This window comes from Neovison vison, chromosome 6, assembly GCF_020171115.1.
Source record: "Neovison vison isolate M4711 chromosome 6, ASM_NN_V1, whole genome shotgun sequence".
NCBI lineage: Eukaryota > Metazoa > Chordata > Mammalia > Carnivora > Mustelidae > Neogale > Neogale vison.
The window spans coordinates 161536769-161553946 of record NC_058096.1 but is presented as its reverse complement, the minus strand read 5'-3'; the positions used below and the strand labels follow the sequence as shown (position 1 = coordinate 161553946).

The 17178-nt window shown below is 47.2% G+C and overlaps 1 protein-coding gene across 1 annotated transcript in view; it reads left to right on the top strand.

Annotated features, from left to right (window-relative positions):
* Window positions 1–17178, top strand: part of GLB1 (galactosidase beta 1) — a 79278-nt gene that overhangs the window by 24246 nt on the left and 37854 nt on the right. Inside the window, exons 5-10 of the mRNA XM_044252762.1 lie at window positions 22–116; window positions 6312–6492; window positions 10063–10121; window positions 10830–10951; window positions 11037–11077; window positions 15380–15492. Of these exons, the coding sequence (XP_044108697.1) occupies window positions 22–116; window positions 6312–6492; window positions 10063–10121; window positions 10830–10951; window positions 11037–11077; window positions 15380–15492 (611 nt within the window). The remainder of the gene's footprint in view (window positions 1–21; window positions 117–6311; window positions 6493–10062; window positions 10122–10829; window positions 10952–11036; window positions 11078–15379; window positions 15493–17178) is intronic.

Sequence of the window (17178 nt, the reverse complement as noted above, 5' to 3'; positions counted from 1 at the left end):
TAAACCTGTTTTGTTTTCCAGACTACCTTGCAGCCGTGGACAAGTGGTTGGGAGTCCTCCTGCCCAAGATGAAGCCTCTCCTCTATCAGAATGGAGGGCCGATCATAACGGTGCAGGTAACCTCAGAGATGAGCAAGGGCGGGCGGTGGGGCTGGCTTTCATCCATCCACAGTATAACCAGAAGTGACGTGTCTCTGAGCCACACAGATCTGTTTCTTTGCGAGGCAATGCCACAGCTGGTGATTTTATTGAAGTTGCATTGTGGGGAAGCATTATCATTTTAAATGCTGCCATATACCAGGCTGACTGCCCTATAGATGCTATTCAGTTATTCCAGCCACCGTCTCCTTTAGTAGAAGAACTTTAGAGAGGTTGAGGGACTTAGCCAAGGTCACCCAGCCGGCAGGTGGCTGAATCTGGATGGCAGCCTAGGTCCCTTGGTCCACTGATCCTGTGGCCTCTTTCTCTAGTGTCTCTGGCTGCAGGGATGCAGGATAGACTGAATGCTCTGGTGTCTGTCCTGGTTCGGCTCTCAGTTCATGCTGGCATGGGAAGAGGATGCGGTGAATTGGTGGGCCGTTCTTTTTTCCCTCCCACTTTCTGCCCTCACTCCCCTTCTTCCATCTCTTCTTTGCTCTGTAAAGACTGTGGTATTATGGAGTAGATCATGTGCCAAGTATTTTCCTTGTGAAAAACTGGGACCTTGACCTACGATACTTTGTGATGTTTGCAGAATTCCTTAGGCTAAAACATTAAAGTGTGTCCATTGGTCATTTGCCAAGGAATAGATGTGATGCTGGCTGCATCCTGAAACAGTGGGGTGCTTGACTACAGAAGTGTGGCCAAGATTTCCTGCTTAGGGCCAATACCAGGGACAGTGGTAGGGACGTGTACTGTGGGAAGGGAGCATGGCCGCTCTCTTTGCCTGCAGGTGGAAGTCGAATGAGGCAGTGAGAAGGTGGACCTGGCCAGAGGGACCATGCCGACACTGCATGGTAAAGAGAGGCCAGGTTGCTGCTCCCAGAGGGGTGACCGGGGAGCGCTGAATGCCCCCCACCTGTCTTGAGTCTGCACTGGTTAAGGTACAGGAGCCCATTTTTCTGTATGAGGACTTCAAGGCTGCAACTTGAGTGTGTCTTTGCGTGGCTGGGTCTTCTTCCTTCTCTTAATCTCAGGTTTTCTGTAGTCTTTCTCGTTTTCTTTTTTTTTTTTTTTTTAAAGATTTTATTTATTTATCAGAGAGAGAGAGGGAGAACGAGCGATCACAGGCAGACAGAGAGGCAGGCAGAGGCAGAGGGAGAAGCAGGCTCCCCGCTGAGCAAGGAGCCCGATGTGGGACTCGATCCCAGGACGCTGGGATCATGACCTGAGCCGAAGGCAGCTGCTTAACCAACTGAGCCACTCTGCTTCTTTCCAAGTCACTTTGAATTTTTGCTCACAACTTTTCTGTACCTTTTGGTTATCGAAATGCCACAAAAAGCATAATCGGTTATGCACCCTGGCAGAGGAGAACGATGTTGGCTACACTGGGGGCATTGCTCGCAGCCTTGGACGGGCTGAACTTGACTCTGGGTCCTCCCCAGCCTCCTCCTCCTTTGCCTGTCACACTTTTACCTGCTTGACTGCCACCTACTCCGTTTGCCCCTTGACCACTAACTAAGGAGTCAGTGAGGGAATTATAGAAGAGTATGAGAAAACAGAAAAATCCAAATTGTCACCTAAATGGCAGGAGCCAAAAGCAGAGCTCTTCGTATTTCAAGGAGATTTCCTTGAATTTTTTTCCTATGCCTTTAAAAAATTTCTTTTTACAGAGTCAGTTTAAACTGTGTGACCAGTTTCTTAACCGATTTTCCTATTTTAGTCTTATTTCATAAGCATTTTTTTACATTATTAAGAATTCTTTGGTACGCCTGGGTGGCTCCGTTGATTGAGTGTCTGACTTTGGTTCAAGGTCATGATCCCAAGGTCCTGGGATCAAATCCCACGTTGGGCTCCCTGCTCAGTGGGGAGTCTGCTTCTCTCTCTCCTTCTCGCCTTTCTCATGTTCTCTCTCTCTCCCCCTCTTTCTCTCACAAAGAAAATCTAAAAAAAAAAAATTCTTCCTACTGTACACCAAATTCATGGTGGCCTCTTGTCATTTGAGGGCAGTCCCAGTAGGTACTCTGTCTGGACGCCTACCCAGTTGGCTTAGTTGGTGTCCACGTGACTCTCAGAACCTTGGTTAGTGCCTCTGTTTATGAGGTACTTGTGGCGGTCTGTCTGTGTTCATCCCTGACCAAGGGCGTCTCCATTCTCTTCTGTGCCCCGTATGGGACTTGGAGCTATGAGGTCACGCCATAGGTCACTGTTCCTCACATGCCCACCAGCTGGCTCTAGAATGAAATAGAAAGCCAATGGGTCAGAAAATTGAAATTGCTTTGCAAAATTTTGGTACACAAAAGATTCTGTAAAAGCTGATTTCTGGGGACGCCTGGGTAGCTCAGTCAGTTAAGCATCTGTCTTCGGCTCAGGTCATGATCCAAGGGTCCTGGGATTGAGACCCACTTTGGGCTCCCTTCCCAGTGGGACCCTGTTCCTCCCTCTCCTCTGCTGCTCCCCCTACTTGTGCTCTCTTCGCTCTCTCTCTCTGTCAAGTAAATAAATAAAATCTTATTTTAAAAAAAAAAGCCGATTTCCATCTTGTCTACATTCAGGCCATGGGGCAAAATGATGGCTTGACTCAGTTCACCATGTTTGTGCTCTTGTCTGGGTGCCTGCAGAGTACAAAAAGACCCCTGTTTGTCTGCAGGCAGGGCAAAAATGAGGCTCTTGTCTTGAGGTGCAGCGAGCCAGCCTGGTCCTTTATTCATCCTAACGACCCAGCCATGTAGCAAATGTTCTGTTCTGGAGGGATTAGCTAGTCCAGTGCCATCTAAGCTGGGTGGCCTGTGAGGATGTTTATCACAGTTTGTACCAAGACCACGCCTAAGGTAAGTGAAGCCACTGATGCCTATTAATAATACCCAAGACGAAAATGATCAGGAGTGGGGCCCTTTCACGCACAACTTTGCTTCCTCTGGTGTACGGGGTATTCATCGCCCTACTTCTACCTGATGTTGTGGAAGATCAGTGACAGTAAAGGTCCCCAGTGCCTGGTGGCTTCATTAAGGAGCTCACAGGATGAGCCCGTTACTCTTGATCGAACAAGGACCATCGTGGCCTGTTTTTGTAAACAAAGGTACTTTGGCACCCGGCCCCGCCCAGTTGTTCTTGTGTGGTCTGTGGCTGCTTTTGCACGTCAGTAGCAGAGTTCAGTGGTACACAGAGACCTGTGGCCACAGATGCTAAAATACTTACCCTGTAGCCCTTGACTGAAGAGGTTGACTGACCCCTTGCTCTAGAAAAATCAAGTGTTCCTCTGAATCTCACCATGACTTGTCTGTGTTTTTTTCCTCTCACCTTCCCTGTCTGCACACGACCCCTGTCTCTCTCTGGTTGACTCTAATGTCGAATATGAGTGTCCTCTGAGGAGCTCTGGGAGCCCAAGTATTCATGAGGTGACTTGGCTAATCCTCCTGACAGCCCCACGAAGGGGACTCGTTGGCCTCTCACCCATGACGCTGTTTCACAAGCAGAGCCCCGTGGGCAAGAGATGACACAGCTGACACTTGGGCACGGACAGCTGGGCCTCCGACGCCCATGCCCGCAGCTCTGAGCTGCCTTGCAAACATGGACTTTTTTTCTAATCTAGCCAAACTGTATTCATGCATTTATTATAAGCCTGTTTATTTTAATATACACTCCTGATAATAGTCATCATGATCCTGCGTAGTCAAAGCTTGAAAAAATAAGTGACCTTAGGGGCGCCTGGGTGGCTCAGTGGGTTAAGCCTCTGTCTTTAGCTCAGGTCATGATCTCAGGGTCCTGGGGTTGAGCCCCACATCGGGCTCTCTGCTCAGTGGGGAGCCTGCTTCCTCCTCTCTCTCTCTCTCTGCCTACTTGTGATCTCTACCTGTCAAATAAATAAAAAAATAAATAATCTTTTTTTTTTTTTTAAGTGATCTTAAATGAGCTTTGGGCTGGGCTGCGGTGGTGGCCGGAGAGGAAGATGAAACGCAAAGGCTCTGGCCCACTTAGTTGCTCGAGCTGACCCTGAAGCTAGCTCTGAACTTGTGGATGGCCAGAGGACAAAGGAACACATACCCATTTAAAGAGATCATGTTAAAAGAGGGGAGAAAAAGAAAATGAGGAAAGTATCTTGCCAGTATTTGCAAAGCTTTTCTTCAATGGCTCTCAATTATTTCCAGAGGCACACCTGTAGGATCAGTCAAAGTGTCAGGAGCCCCAAGGAGGGGTTTCCTGCTCTGTGTGAGGAGCAAAGTCCTCGTTTTCCAGGGTGGTTTCAGGACCGGTGAAGCTCTTGGCGCTGGGCATACTCACTACAGTCTGAATCTGCAACATGAAAGTATTATCAGAGGGATTCCCTCTGTCTGGGGAGAGAGTCATTCATCGAACTGTTCGGAAAGCAGCCCTGTGCAGAGGGGGGGTGGCATTCCGTTCATCTCCGCCCTTCACGGTCCTGTGCCTCCTCCCTGACTGTCCACGGGCCACACAAAGCTACTGGCCATCTAGCAGACAGGGAGTACTCGCTACCTGTCTTCTTCCTGGAACAGTGCCTCTGCCCCTACAGCTGCCCTGGGCAGCCCCTGTGGGGAAGCTTCCTTACTGGTCTCTGCCAGCCACCTCTCTTCCTGGGGCTCCCAGTTTCTTGTGCTTATGTTTAATGACTCTGGATCCCCAGGATCACAATTTATTTTGCCTTAAGTGCAGGTTGAAATTGAATGGCCAGGTATTTTTCTCATTTTTGTCAGATTGTGAACTCGGACACCAGTGTGTGGTGTAATGATGGGATGATTAGGATGGGAACCACCGCCCAGTATGGGAACTAGCGTGTGGTCAGCACCCGAGAAGTTTCCCTGGTGTCTTTTTCATGGCCGTTCGTTTCTTGGTGTTTCTTTTTTTAACACCTGTGTATGTACCCAGAGTTACAGTTTGGTTGGGACCGTTTGAAGTTTCGGTGGGGGACATGCCGTCTGTATTGTTTCCCTCACTCAACGTTGCGGCTCTAAGACTGTTTCATGTATTGGGTGGAGCTGAAGGCCATTCATTTTATTGCTTTACAGCAATGTTTCTTCACCTTGTTTTCACTGTGGCCCCTAAAGAGCCTCTTTAGACACTTTTGTCTAATTCCCCCCCACCCCACCCCGTGGAATTGTAATGCTTTCCATCTCCTGTATAAGCGTATGTATATCTGTGCTTTACAGATAAAAAAGAGTAAGGTGTTCTTTTTTCCTATAAGAATCCATGTTCACCTCTTTCGGGGTGCTGTCCACCCCCGAGAACTCGAGAAAATGAAAATGCGTGGCGTGGGGCAGAGTCTCCCGCCCTCAGCACTGTTGCCCTCCTGCACCTGATAATCCTTTGTTGTGGAGGCTGGCAGGCGGGAAGTTTGGGAGCCTCCCTTGGCCTCTCCCCACTGGGGAAGCCAGCAGCGCACTCTCTCACCCCCTGCCGCTTGTAACAACCCAAAAGAGCTGCAAACATTGTCATGTGTTCCCTGAGGGGGCGGGGGCGGGGGGAATAACTCCTGGTGGAAAACCACGGATGCTACTGAACACAGACTGAGCATTGGTGATGGAGTACGTACGAAAGGGAGGACCACCCGAATGTTTGGCTGTAGATCAGGGAAATGATGGTACATCCTTATCCAGCATTTGCCCTCGACTGCCATGGACATTTTGCATAGTGTGTTACAGTGCGGAACTAAGGTTACAAGTGGTGCAAGTAATAGGATACCAGTTCTGAGAACAGAGAACACTGACTGTGTCGTGTGTATTTAGGGTGCGTGTACATGTTTCAGTCTGGAAGACTAAGTCAGAATGGTTGTAGCACTTCTCTCTAGCTAAAGGAATTAACACATGATTTTTCTATTTTCTTTGCGTTTCCCCGCATTTTCTAATATTCTTCCATGGGCAGATCTTATTCGTGTAACATTTCAAGTATCTATTATTTAGTATAAGCTAGAAAGTCACTCCAATCCGAAACCGACCTGGTGGTTTTTGTTTTTCTTTCTTTGGTGGAGTGGGAAGTAGTAGAAGGTAAGTTTTTATGCTGAGCAGCTCTTTGGAAAATGAACTCGGAGGATCGAGATTAGTAAGTATTTTTGGCAGTCGTTGGGCCTTGTCATCTCACAGATGCCCGGTACTGTCTGCGGGCGCTAGAATGAGCATATTGGGCTCTCCTGATTCCCCCGCCTCTTCTGTGACTTGTAGGTTGAAAACGAATACGGCAGCTACTTCACCTGTGATTACGACTACCTGCGCTTCCTGCAGAAGCTCTTCCACTACCACCTGGGCAAGGACGTGCTCCTGTTTACCACAGATGGGGCACTTGAGCCGTTCCTGCAGTGCGGGGCCCTGCAGGGACTCTATGCCACAGTGGACTTCGGACCAGGTCGGTGTTTGTAATCACAGTCAAACCCAGCTCAGGCCGTGCAGGCTGGGCAGTGAAACCCACCAGTCGCTCAGGGCAGCTGTGTTTTAAGTGGGTACATTGAATGAGAGCTCTCAGATTTTCTGTTACCAAGGAACGGGTGAAATGGAAGAATGAATAAAGCAGCCTCCAGTGTACAGGTGATTTCATTTAAGCTGATTGGCCCTTTAGGGGCAAGAGCTCTGTTTTTAGCACTGGGGAGCACACCTGGAGCCCAGAGCCTGGAGCTCTGTTGTCTTAGGGACTGCTGCCAGGAGCTCTGCCCCAAAGCAGTCACCTTTCAGGGCTGTCCCTTCGGGCCTGTCCGCCCGGAGTGCTGGGAACTTACCTGCCCTCCTGTTCTGAACTCAGCGCTATGAACAGTGAGGGCCCACAGGTAGTCAGTAGATGCCACACAGATTGTCTGCTCTGGCTCTGGAGGCTCTGGGAGCAAGGCTGGTGGGGGGCTCCTGGCTGTCGTAAATGTTAAGACATTTAATGTTAAGAAAGCAGCTTTCAGTGCTCACTTCGGCAGCACATATACTAAAAAAAAAAAAAAAAAAGAAAGCAGCTTTCATGAAGGACCTGCCACCGACAAGGTAGTGTGTACTCCTGAAAAGGCTCCCAGATTGGACTTGCTTTTACCTTTCTATGCTGTGAAGGACGTTATTGGGACAATCTAATTTTTTTGAATCAATTCTGTAGATTAGATAATAGGATTGTCTTCATGTTAATTTCCTGTTTTTTATAATTTTATTGTGTTTATGTAAAGGATGCTCTTGCTCTTAGGGAACGTGCGCTGAAATATTTAGGGGTAAAGGGCCCTCCTGTGTGCAACTTACTGACAAATGGCTCAGAAAAAAATAAGTGTGTTGAGAGAGAGAGACAGAGACACTGATAAAGCAAGCGTGGCAAAATATTAACAATTGGGGAATCTTGGTTCTTTGGGATTATGAGTTCTTTATTCTCACAACTCTTTAAGTTTGAGATGATTTCAAAATAAGTGTTAACTCCCTTCCCCTCTCCCCTAAAAAAAAAAAAAAAAGGCCTGCTCTTCAAGTACCCTGATGACCCCACTGCCTTGTTGGCTGAGAGGTATGACAGCCCACTCACATTCCACATGCAGCACTGGGTCTCTCCCTCAAGACAGGTGTACAGAAGACTGAAGTTGAACTTTGATTTTTTATTTTTTTAAATTTTTATTTATTTTTTAAAAATGTCTTTTCAGTGTTCCAGAATTCATTGTTTATGCACCACACCCAGTGCTCCATGCAATACATGCCCTCCAGGGACGCCTAGGTGGCTCTGTTAAGCCGCTGCCTTCGGCTCAGGTCATGATTCTGGGATGGAATCCCACATGGGTCTCCTTGCTCGGCAGGGAGACTGCTTCTTCCTCTGCCTCTGCCTGCTTGTGCTCGCTCACTTTCTCTCTCTCTGACGAATAAATAAATAATAAATAAAATCTTAAAAAAAAAAAATACATGCCCTCCATAATTCTCACCACCTGGCTCCCCCAACCTCCCACCCCCCGCCCCTCCAAAACCCTCAGATACTTCTCAGAGTCCATAGTCTCTCATGGTTCATCTCCCCCTTCAATTTCCCCAAACTCCCTTCTCCTCTCCATCTCCCCATGTCCTCCATGTTATTCCTTATGCTCCACAAATAAGGGAAACTATATGATGGTTGACTCTCTCTGCTTGACTTATCACACTCAGCATAATCTCTTCCATTCCCGTCCATGTTGCTACAAAAGTTGGGTATTCATCCTTTCTGATGGAGGCATAATACTCCATAGTGTATATGAACCACATCTTCCTTATCCATTCATCTGTTGAAGGGCATCTTGGCTCTTTCCAGTTTGGCGACCGTGGCCATTGCTGCTATGAACAGTGGGGTACAGATGGCCCTTCTTTTCACTTCATCTGTATCTTTGAGGTAAATACCCAATAGTGCAATTGCAGGGTCATAGGGAAGCTCTATTTTTCATTTCTTAAGGAATCTCCACACTGTTTTCCAAAGTGGCTGCACCAGCTTGCATTCCTACCAACAGTAGTTTTAAAGGCATTCCTCTACATTAGCAAAAAAGAAAAGGACTACTAGCTTTAAGTGAATCTAGTGTTTCTAGACACAGGATGCGTGACAGCGGGCATTTGGTGGTGAAATAACACATCTACAAAGAGTGGCAGAGGAAGTGGCCCGCTGGTTTCCTCCCGCTTTGGCACTTTTCCCACCACAGTAATGAAGACGTGCAGTATCTTTCTGTTGGGAGAAACAATGGGAAGGTTATTCTGGGTTTGTTCGAAGCATTACGTGTGTGGGGTGATGGCACAGTGGCTTCGGCTCTGGGATGAAGGGCGGCCCCCTGGAGGGCCCGTGGACTTGGGGCAGGTGGGGCTTATGGGGGCCTCATTCATGTGTGTGGGACGAGGCCAGTGCCAGGGTCAGGTCACAGGAGGAAGTGCATGGGAACAGAACTGAGAGATCCGGATGCCACCCGACGCTTAATAGTGGGACATTCACAGCCATAAAGTAAAGAGGATTCCACTCTGGATGGGCACGTTCTCTTCTGAAACCTGGCCTTACAGAAAGCAAGAGGTTATTTGGAGGTCTTGTCTGCTGTAGTCTCCACTCTGGGTACTTGCTGTGGGAAGTGGATTGTGAAGTCTGGGGCCAGGGTGTCCACGGTTTTGGCTAGAGAGACACCCTTTGTGGTTGCTCAGTCACTGAAGAAGGGCAGCCTGCCCCTCTGTGGGGAGAGCTTCATTCCCTTTAGAGGGGGAGGGACAAAGAAGACCCCAGGGGCAAGCTCACATGCAGGCATCTTAATGGGATATTTTAGAAGGAAAACTTAGGAGTACGTAGCCTGGGATGTCTGATGATGTACAAATTCAAAATCAGCGTATATGCCATGATTCTGGCAGAAAGACCACATCCAACCCTTTGATTTGTTAATTACTGGGCAGATACCCATGGTACTATTACGTGTGTGATGCTATGGAGGTTGCAAGGAAATAACCTCAAAGCAAGCCCATCGGGGCACCTGGATGGCTCAGTGGGTTAGATCGTGATTTTCGGCTCAGATCGTGATCTCAGGGTCCTGGGTTCAAGCCCCACATCGGGCTCTCTGCTCAGCTGGGGAGTCTGCTTCTCCCTCTCTCTCTGCCTGTGCTCGTTCTCTCAAATGAGTGAATAAAATCTTTAAACAAAACAAAGCAAGCACATCCTATAGGGAACATCTAGGTCAGATGTCTATTTGAAGAGAGAACACAAAACACGTGTCCAGGCCTTGGGGAAATGTGACATGATCTCCTGAGGTGGTGCAGTCAGGAGAGGCTAAGGGGACCTCTCAGAGAGGAAGCAGCATTCTGTGGTCCCCACATGTCTGGTGGGTGGATGGTCCGAGGCCAGCCTACAGCTGGCTGGGAGGTGTTCCAGGCCCACAGTGTGTGGCGAAGGGCGAGGCCTCAGGCTGAAGGTTTGTGAAGGGCTATTTTTACTTAACTTCTTATCATTCCAATGACTGACCTTTCTTCTCTCTCTCATGATTTTCAGGTGCCAACATCACTGCTGCTTTCGAAGTCCAGAGAAAGAGTGAGCCCAAAGGACCATTGGTAAGAACTGGAGGTGAGGTGTGGGTTGAGGTGAGGTGGCTTGCTACTAACTAGGGGGGTGAGTCCTTGCTTTCTCTGGCCGTGGGGTCAGGCTTCCCCACCTGTGCACAGAGCCTCTGCTGCTCAGTGAGCCATGGAGAACCTGCATTCACAGACTCGGGGTGCGTTGGGGGGGATTTCCTAGACCCTGAGACAAGGAGGCCCCAGAAGACATCCAGACTTCTTTCTCCTTCTTGAGACAAAGGGCGTGGCAGGGTAATTGCTCAAGAGAAACATGAAGTGAGTGGGGCCCACCTGGCAGAATACTTGGATGAGTTCCCCTCACCTTAAGTCAACCTGGGACTTAAAAATCTGGACTGACATAAAAGGCGAACTTAGATCGGATAATTTTATTAAAATATTTTGCCACCCAATTCTTTTGCCCAACAAACTTTCCTGCCTCATTTAAACTCAGGGTTGGCTGACAAAATTTTGTTGCAGGACAACTTTTCAGTAATATCTGTATTGTCGGCACCTAAAAACTGTATTTGGGCAGTGCTGTCATTGGAGCCCCTCACCCCTGGTCTCCCAGCTCTGGGCTAAGCAGGACCTGTAACACGGTTTTCCACCCGTCCTTTGGTGGAGTAGAGAGGGTGAAGGGTACTGGCAGGTGCCAGGCTCCGAAGGTCCTAAGTCCATCCTAAGCTCCATGTCCTCTTGTCCTTCTAGGTGAATTCTGAATTCTATACCGGCTGGTTAGACCACTGGGGCCAACCTCACTCAACAGTGAAGACTGAAGTGGTGGCTTCCTCCCTCCATGATATACTTGCCCGTGGGGCGAATGTGAACCTGTGAGTGTCCATTTCTGGAGGGCAGGGCCCCCTCCACAGCTGTGGGCTCACAGTGAAGTATGTCTATTCTCTTGTTTCCTTGTAGGTACATGTTTATAGGTGGGACCAATTTTGCCTATTGGAACGGTAAGAACAAGGTTGTGGAGGTTTATGCTAGAATGTTTCTGGTGCTTGATTTGGGGGTAGGGAGTACCTACAGACAATTTTTATTTTCCCAAATTTCCTGATATTATAAAAACTGCCTATATAATTTTTTAAGTCATTAAAAAAATTTTTAAGGAACATGTGCACTTAGAAAACTTACTGGTTTGATTTTTTTTTCTAATTTTTTAAAGTTTACTTTTTTTTTATGTACTCTCTGCACCTGGTGTGGGGCTCGAACTCATCAACCTCGAGATCAAGAGTCATGTGCTCTTCCAACGGAGCAGCCAGGTGCCCCAGCAACCTTATGGTTGTAAAACAAGTAGCTGGGCAATAGCTTACTTGCCCATGTATTCTGCTATGATCTTTTTCTTCTTCTTCTTTTTTTTTTTTAATGTTTTGTTGACATAGAATTCACACACCATAAAAATCACAATTTTAAGTGTACCATTTAGTAGTATTTAGTATATCACAAAGCTCTGCAACCATTACCACCATCCAATTCCAGAACGTTTTCACTACCCTGAAAAGAAACCCCTTACCCGAGAAACTCCCTCCTCCCCCTCCTCCCAGTCCTTAGCAATCACTCATCTGTACTGTCTGTCTTTATGGATTTGCCTATTCTGGACATTTCTCATAAAGAGAATTATACAATATGTGGTGTTTTGTATCTGGCTTCTTTCATTTAGTGTAATCTTTTCTAGGGCCATCCGTTTTGTAGCGTAGGTCAGCACTTTTTTTTTTTACTGACAAATAATATTCTGTTGTATCAATGCACAGTGTTTTGTGTATCCGTTTGTCAGTTGATGGGCATTTGAGTTGTTTCCACTTTTTGACCGTTATAAATAATGTTGCTATGAATGCTAGCACGGAAGTATTCATTTGAATCCTCATTTGAGTTCTTTGGGTGTATACCTCAGTGCAATTGCTGGGTCACGTGATACAACTAACTCTGCTTCGTGTTTGAGGAACTGCTATGGTATTTTCTGAAATGACTGTACCATACCATTTTTAATTCCTATATGGTCTCTTTTTATTTATTTGTATGTTTAACATTATTATTTTTTAAAGATTTATTTATTTAACAGAGAGAGACACAGAGAGGGAACACAAGTAGGAGGAGTGGGAGAGGGAGAAGCAAGCCCCCTGCCAAGCAGGGAACCCAATATGGGGCTCGATCCCAGGACCCCGGGATCGTGACCTGAGCCAAAGGCAGATGCTTAATGGCTGAGTCACTCAGACGCCCTCTTTTTATTTTCTTTAGTAGGAAAAATAATGACAAAATTCTCTTCATTGCCCTTGATTTTTGCAGACAAACCACGCTATGTTAGTTTTCTTTCCCCTCTCCAGCTCATTGCTCACCCCTCTCCACACCTGCATTTTTCTCTCTGAATCATTGAAGATGCCCCTCAATGCTGAGTTTTGGAAGCTTCATTTGGGCCTGAGTCTCCAAGGATCTGTAATTGGGTGGTACAGCTCCTGTGAACTGCTCTCTTTCGTGCAGGGTAGGATGGGCTAGGAGAAGACTTTGCTTACAGGTGTTACTGATGTTACTCCTATTACCAGAGCCAAGAAATGGAGATACTGCAAAACTCAAATGTCACTTCTTAAAAGATCATAGTACACCAGGCTTGCTCATTGAAGTCTTAGATCATGTCTGTGTATCCATGCCTTTTTCATTCAGTAGATAAGATTCCACCTACCTTCCATTCATAGACTTGTGCCAAGCATCCAGTCCAGGAATAAGGACTGATATTTTTGGGAAACTTTACAGTCCATGGTACTATTTTTTAAAATGTTGTGTTATTTTACGTAAAATGATATATTCTTCTTTTTAAAAAACTAAGATAAGAACAATCACTCAGAAAATGGAAGTTGTCCTTCCAGAAAAAGTCCGTTGCATTGCTCCCAACCCTGCCAGAAACCATAAAATTCTCTTTTCTGCCTCTGTTTTCCCATTTAGGCCTCATAGCAGTCTCATCTGTGCAGTAGATTATAGACCCATTTTACTGATTAGAAAAGCAGGGTACCAAAAAAAGCCCACATGTTTTGCCTTCGGCTGGCAGAGGCTAGGGCTGGCTCAGACCTGGGCCTTGAAAGCTGGTCGTGGGCTCGTATCACCTCCTGCATCCTGAAACCCCACACCAGCCCCACCTGTGTTTGTGGGTCTCTCTCACCTGCCCCAGTGCTTGGCCTCTTTGGGGACAAGGAGGAGGGCCAGTCTGTGCTTCTTAGCAGCTGCTCTTCAGGCCAGATCCCCACAGAGAGCAATGAGAGCAAAACCCCTGGCGGGGAGCTCCCTGCCCATTCTGTCCACAGTAGCTACACCTGCTCACACAGGCACATGCACCACACTCGGCCTGTGTGCGTCCCCATCTGTGAGTTACATCGTTCAATTCAACTTGGTAACCACTGAATGAGCTCAGCGCAGGTCAGTGAGGCCACACCTACCTCCAATGTTCAGGAGGCTAGTGTGGTGCCATGAATATGTGCATAGGAACTGGGGGCCCCGGGGTAGGGGGGCAAGGTGACTGCCACATTAGAGCTAGAGGAGGGGCCGCCAAAGGGGTGAGCTCCTCACAACAAGGGATGTGGTTTTATTTTCCTTTGCATCTCACAGCAAAGGATGTGCTTTAATGTATGTATCCCCACAGGCCGGTGGACCTGTTGGCAGGCTGCTGCCTCTGATAATACAAAAGATGGGAAAGGTCATAGGACTGAGTCAGTTCAGTTGCCTGAGCGGTCCAGGTCCTCCAGAAGGGTGGATTTTGTGCAAAGAACTGATGAAACCATGAGCTGATCGTCAGCCTAGCTCATCTGTCAGCTTCCCCACCAGTAGGCTCACCCAAGGCAGCTCCATCATTTGTGGGCTGGAGGATTGGTCAAAGGAACTTACTACTTAAATCATAGGTGAACGATCAGATTTTCTGCCTCATTTGCTTAAAAATTAACTTGGCTCTAAAATGATCCAAAAGCAGCTTTATTCTCATACCCTTGTGTTGTCAAACGCTCTCTGGAGTAGAAGAGAAAGGGCTGGCCCAGAGCCTTGGTGGTTCTCGGAGGGCAGCATCAGCATCACCTGGGAGTCTGTTAGGAATGCAGAGTCCCAGGTCCCACCACAGACTTACCAACTCAGAATCTAAGGTGGGGTGGGGCTCAGGAATCTGGACGAGCTCTCTGTGTGGCATGGGTGAGTTTTCTAATAGGAGCAGAGGATCACTGCCCACTGTTGGACCCAATCTCCTACCTGTGAACGTCTGTGACAAGGGGAGGAGCATCTGCTCGAGGCTCTGTCGCTGGAACGATAATTGCCAAGCCATCTACTTTTCTCATCTTTTTCGGCATTAGTTCTCAGGCTCTGTTGTGGGTTTCATCTCCTGGGAGACAGACTGAAGGTGCCCAGCAGGAGGTTTTATTGGCGCGCATTCACCTTTCAAGAGTGTGGGTGGCAGACGTGGGCAGAGGAAGATGTTGAGCAATGAGACAGCTCTGAAGGTGGCTCAGCTGGTTCTAGAGGGAGGTCTACAGCTTGGACAGACAGGACCTGGGTTTTGCAGCACCCCCTTGGTCAGTCATTGGGTATGGGCTCTCCCCGGAGGGCCATAACCTAGGCAAGGCCACACAGCAGAGGCCTGTGAGCAGAGGGACACATCTGAGAGCCAGCAGCAGCTAACCCTCCTGGCAGCTGGGGCTGTGAGGGCTTGACTTGCTCCTGAAGGGGGTATGAGAGGACACCGCAGCACCTCTGACTGCAGACGTTACAAAGACCTTAGGGTTCCTCTTGAATCTGGGGACCGATGTGTGTTTCAGTCATCTTCCACTTTGTGTGTTCTGATAACCCCTCGGTTGTGTTCAGCTGATCCTTGGTCCGAGGGCATGGAAAAGATCCCAGACTTCGGGGTTATTAGTGAGAGGTATGGGTCATGCCGAAAACCCTGCCACTTCTGGTTGTGAGACATGGAGCTGGGTTCAGGGAGAGCTTCAGCTTTCCTGCTGGTTCAAGGGTGGTGACATCCGCTGAGATCTCTGCTAAGAACTCTGGCTGAGAGAATGGGTGGGGACAGGGCCTTGTAGACTCTCAGGTGCTTGGTGAGGGCCACATGCAGGAAGAAATGCATTTCTCTAAACCCTGACTCCTCAGGCCCCTCTCTATTGCTTGACAGTTGGTTTTTAATGTGTCCTTTATTTTCTCTCTCCATGGCCCTGAGCCCGTAAATCCCAAAGAACTTGTCCCGGGGGAAAGCCTAGTAATTAGCTGGTAACTAGCGGCATATTTTTGTCTTCTAGGAGCCAACATGCCCTACAAAGCACAGCCCACCAGCTACGACTATGATGCCCCACTGAGCGAGGCAGGGGACCTCACTGAGAAGTATTTTGCTCTGCGAGACGTCATTCGTAAGGTGGGTGCTTGGTGCGGGCTTGCTGTGGGCTGGTCTGGGACCAAGCCTGCTTTGGACCAGGCTGGTGACTGCCTGGTGTTTAAAAGGGCCTATGAAGGGAGGCCTCAGATGGATTTGGCCTTGAGTCTTGGCCTCTATCTGATTCAGAGTGAGCCTGTGGGTGCGTTCCTCCACTAGTCTGTTCATCCTAAAACCGGAACAACAGCGCCTTGGTTAGTTATCAGGATTAAAAGAACGGCCGTTGGTGGGGCGCCTGAGTGGCTCAGTGAGTTAAAGCCTCTGCCTTTGGCTCAGGTCATGATCCCAGGTTTCTGGGATCGAGCACCACATCAGGCTCTCTGCTCCACGGGAGCCTGCTTCCTCCTCTCTCTGCCTGCCTCTCTGCCTACTTGTGATCTCTGTCTGTCAAATAAATAAATAAAATCTTAAAAAAAAAAAAAATGGCTGTTGGGCATCCAGGATGGACCCAGCATGTCTGTTGTGCAGCAGGCAGTAGCCATTGCAATTACCTGTACTGAAGGTGGGAAGGTGTGTGTCCACACACAGAGCTGAAGCATGCCGGAGAGCAAATCCGGGCTTTTGTGAGGCGCCGTGCAAATGGGAGCTGTCAGCAATACTTCACTTTTTTCATTTGGGCTAAGTCATTTGCTGTTTCCTTTCGGCCTGCAAGCTCAACTGCTCAGTCCCACTAACATTGTGACCTTTTGAGGCATCCAAAGCACCCAGGTGGGGTTTCCTGTCTCTGCTGTGGGTGAAAAAAAAAAAAGAGAAAAAAAAACCCACAATTTTTCTGCTCAGTCACCTGAGTTTTGAAGTTAAAAAACAAAGGTTTTCTGCCTATAAATGGTATGGACTTTTATTTTAAGTATGCCTTAGTCTCAATTTAAGACTAAGTGTTAAAAATTATATTAAGGAGGGCGTGAATTGTAGGGAGCAATCCATGTGTTATACGCAAATAGTGAATCACGGAACACTACATCAAAAACTGAAGATATACTGTATGGGGACTAACATAATCATAAAAAAATTATACGATGAAATATTTTAAGCATATTGAAAAATATCAATATGTAACTACTCATAGAATTTGTCCATTTCATCTGGATTTTCAGATTTGCGGTTGAAATGTTGTGCACGCTAATTTTTACCATGGCTTTCGTCTCTGCACAATTTAGAGCGTTGACTCCCAAATTCTCTCTTGTATGTTTGTTCTGTTTCAAGCCTCACGGTTCCTATCTTTGGTGTTTCCTTCCTTTATCTGAAACTTTGTAACCCAGCCTTTCTTCTTCCCTCCTGTAAATATTTAACGTTATGTATTTCTTTCAAGTATCTCTGTAGCTCCAATTCCTGTGTTGATATGTAGTATATATATTATTATTATTATTGATATGTATTATTATTATTGATATGTAGTATATTATTATTATAATTTGCTTCTAAAAATGCCTATTTGGATTACTCTTTGGACCTGGAAATGTTCAGAAGTAGTTCAAAAGTAGCAATTATTAAATATAAGTATTTTTTCTGGTTCACTGGTTTCTAACATACGTGCATTCTTGATAGAGAATGTGGTCTGTATGATACCAATCCCTTTAAAGGTCTTGAACCCAGTCCTAGAGCCTGGCGCATGTCAAACTGAATCAATGTTCCATGCTTTCTTGCAAAGACTGTATGTTTTATAATTGT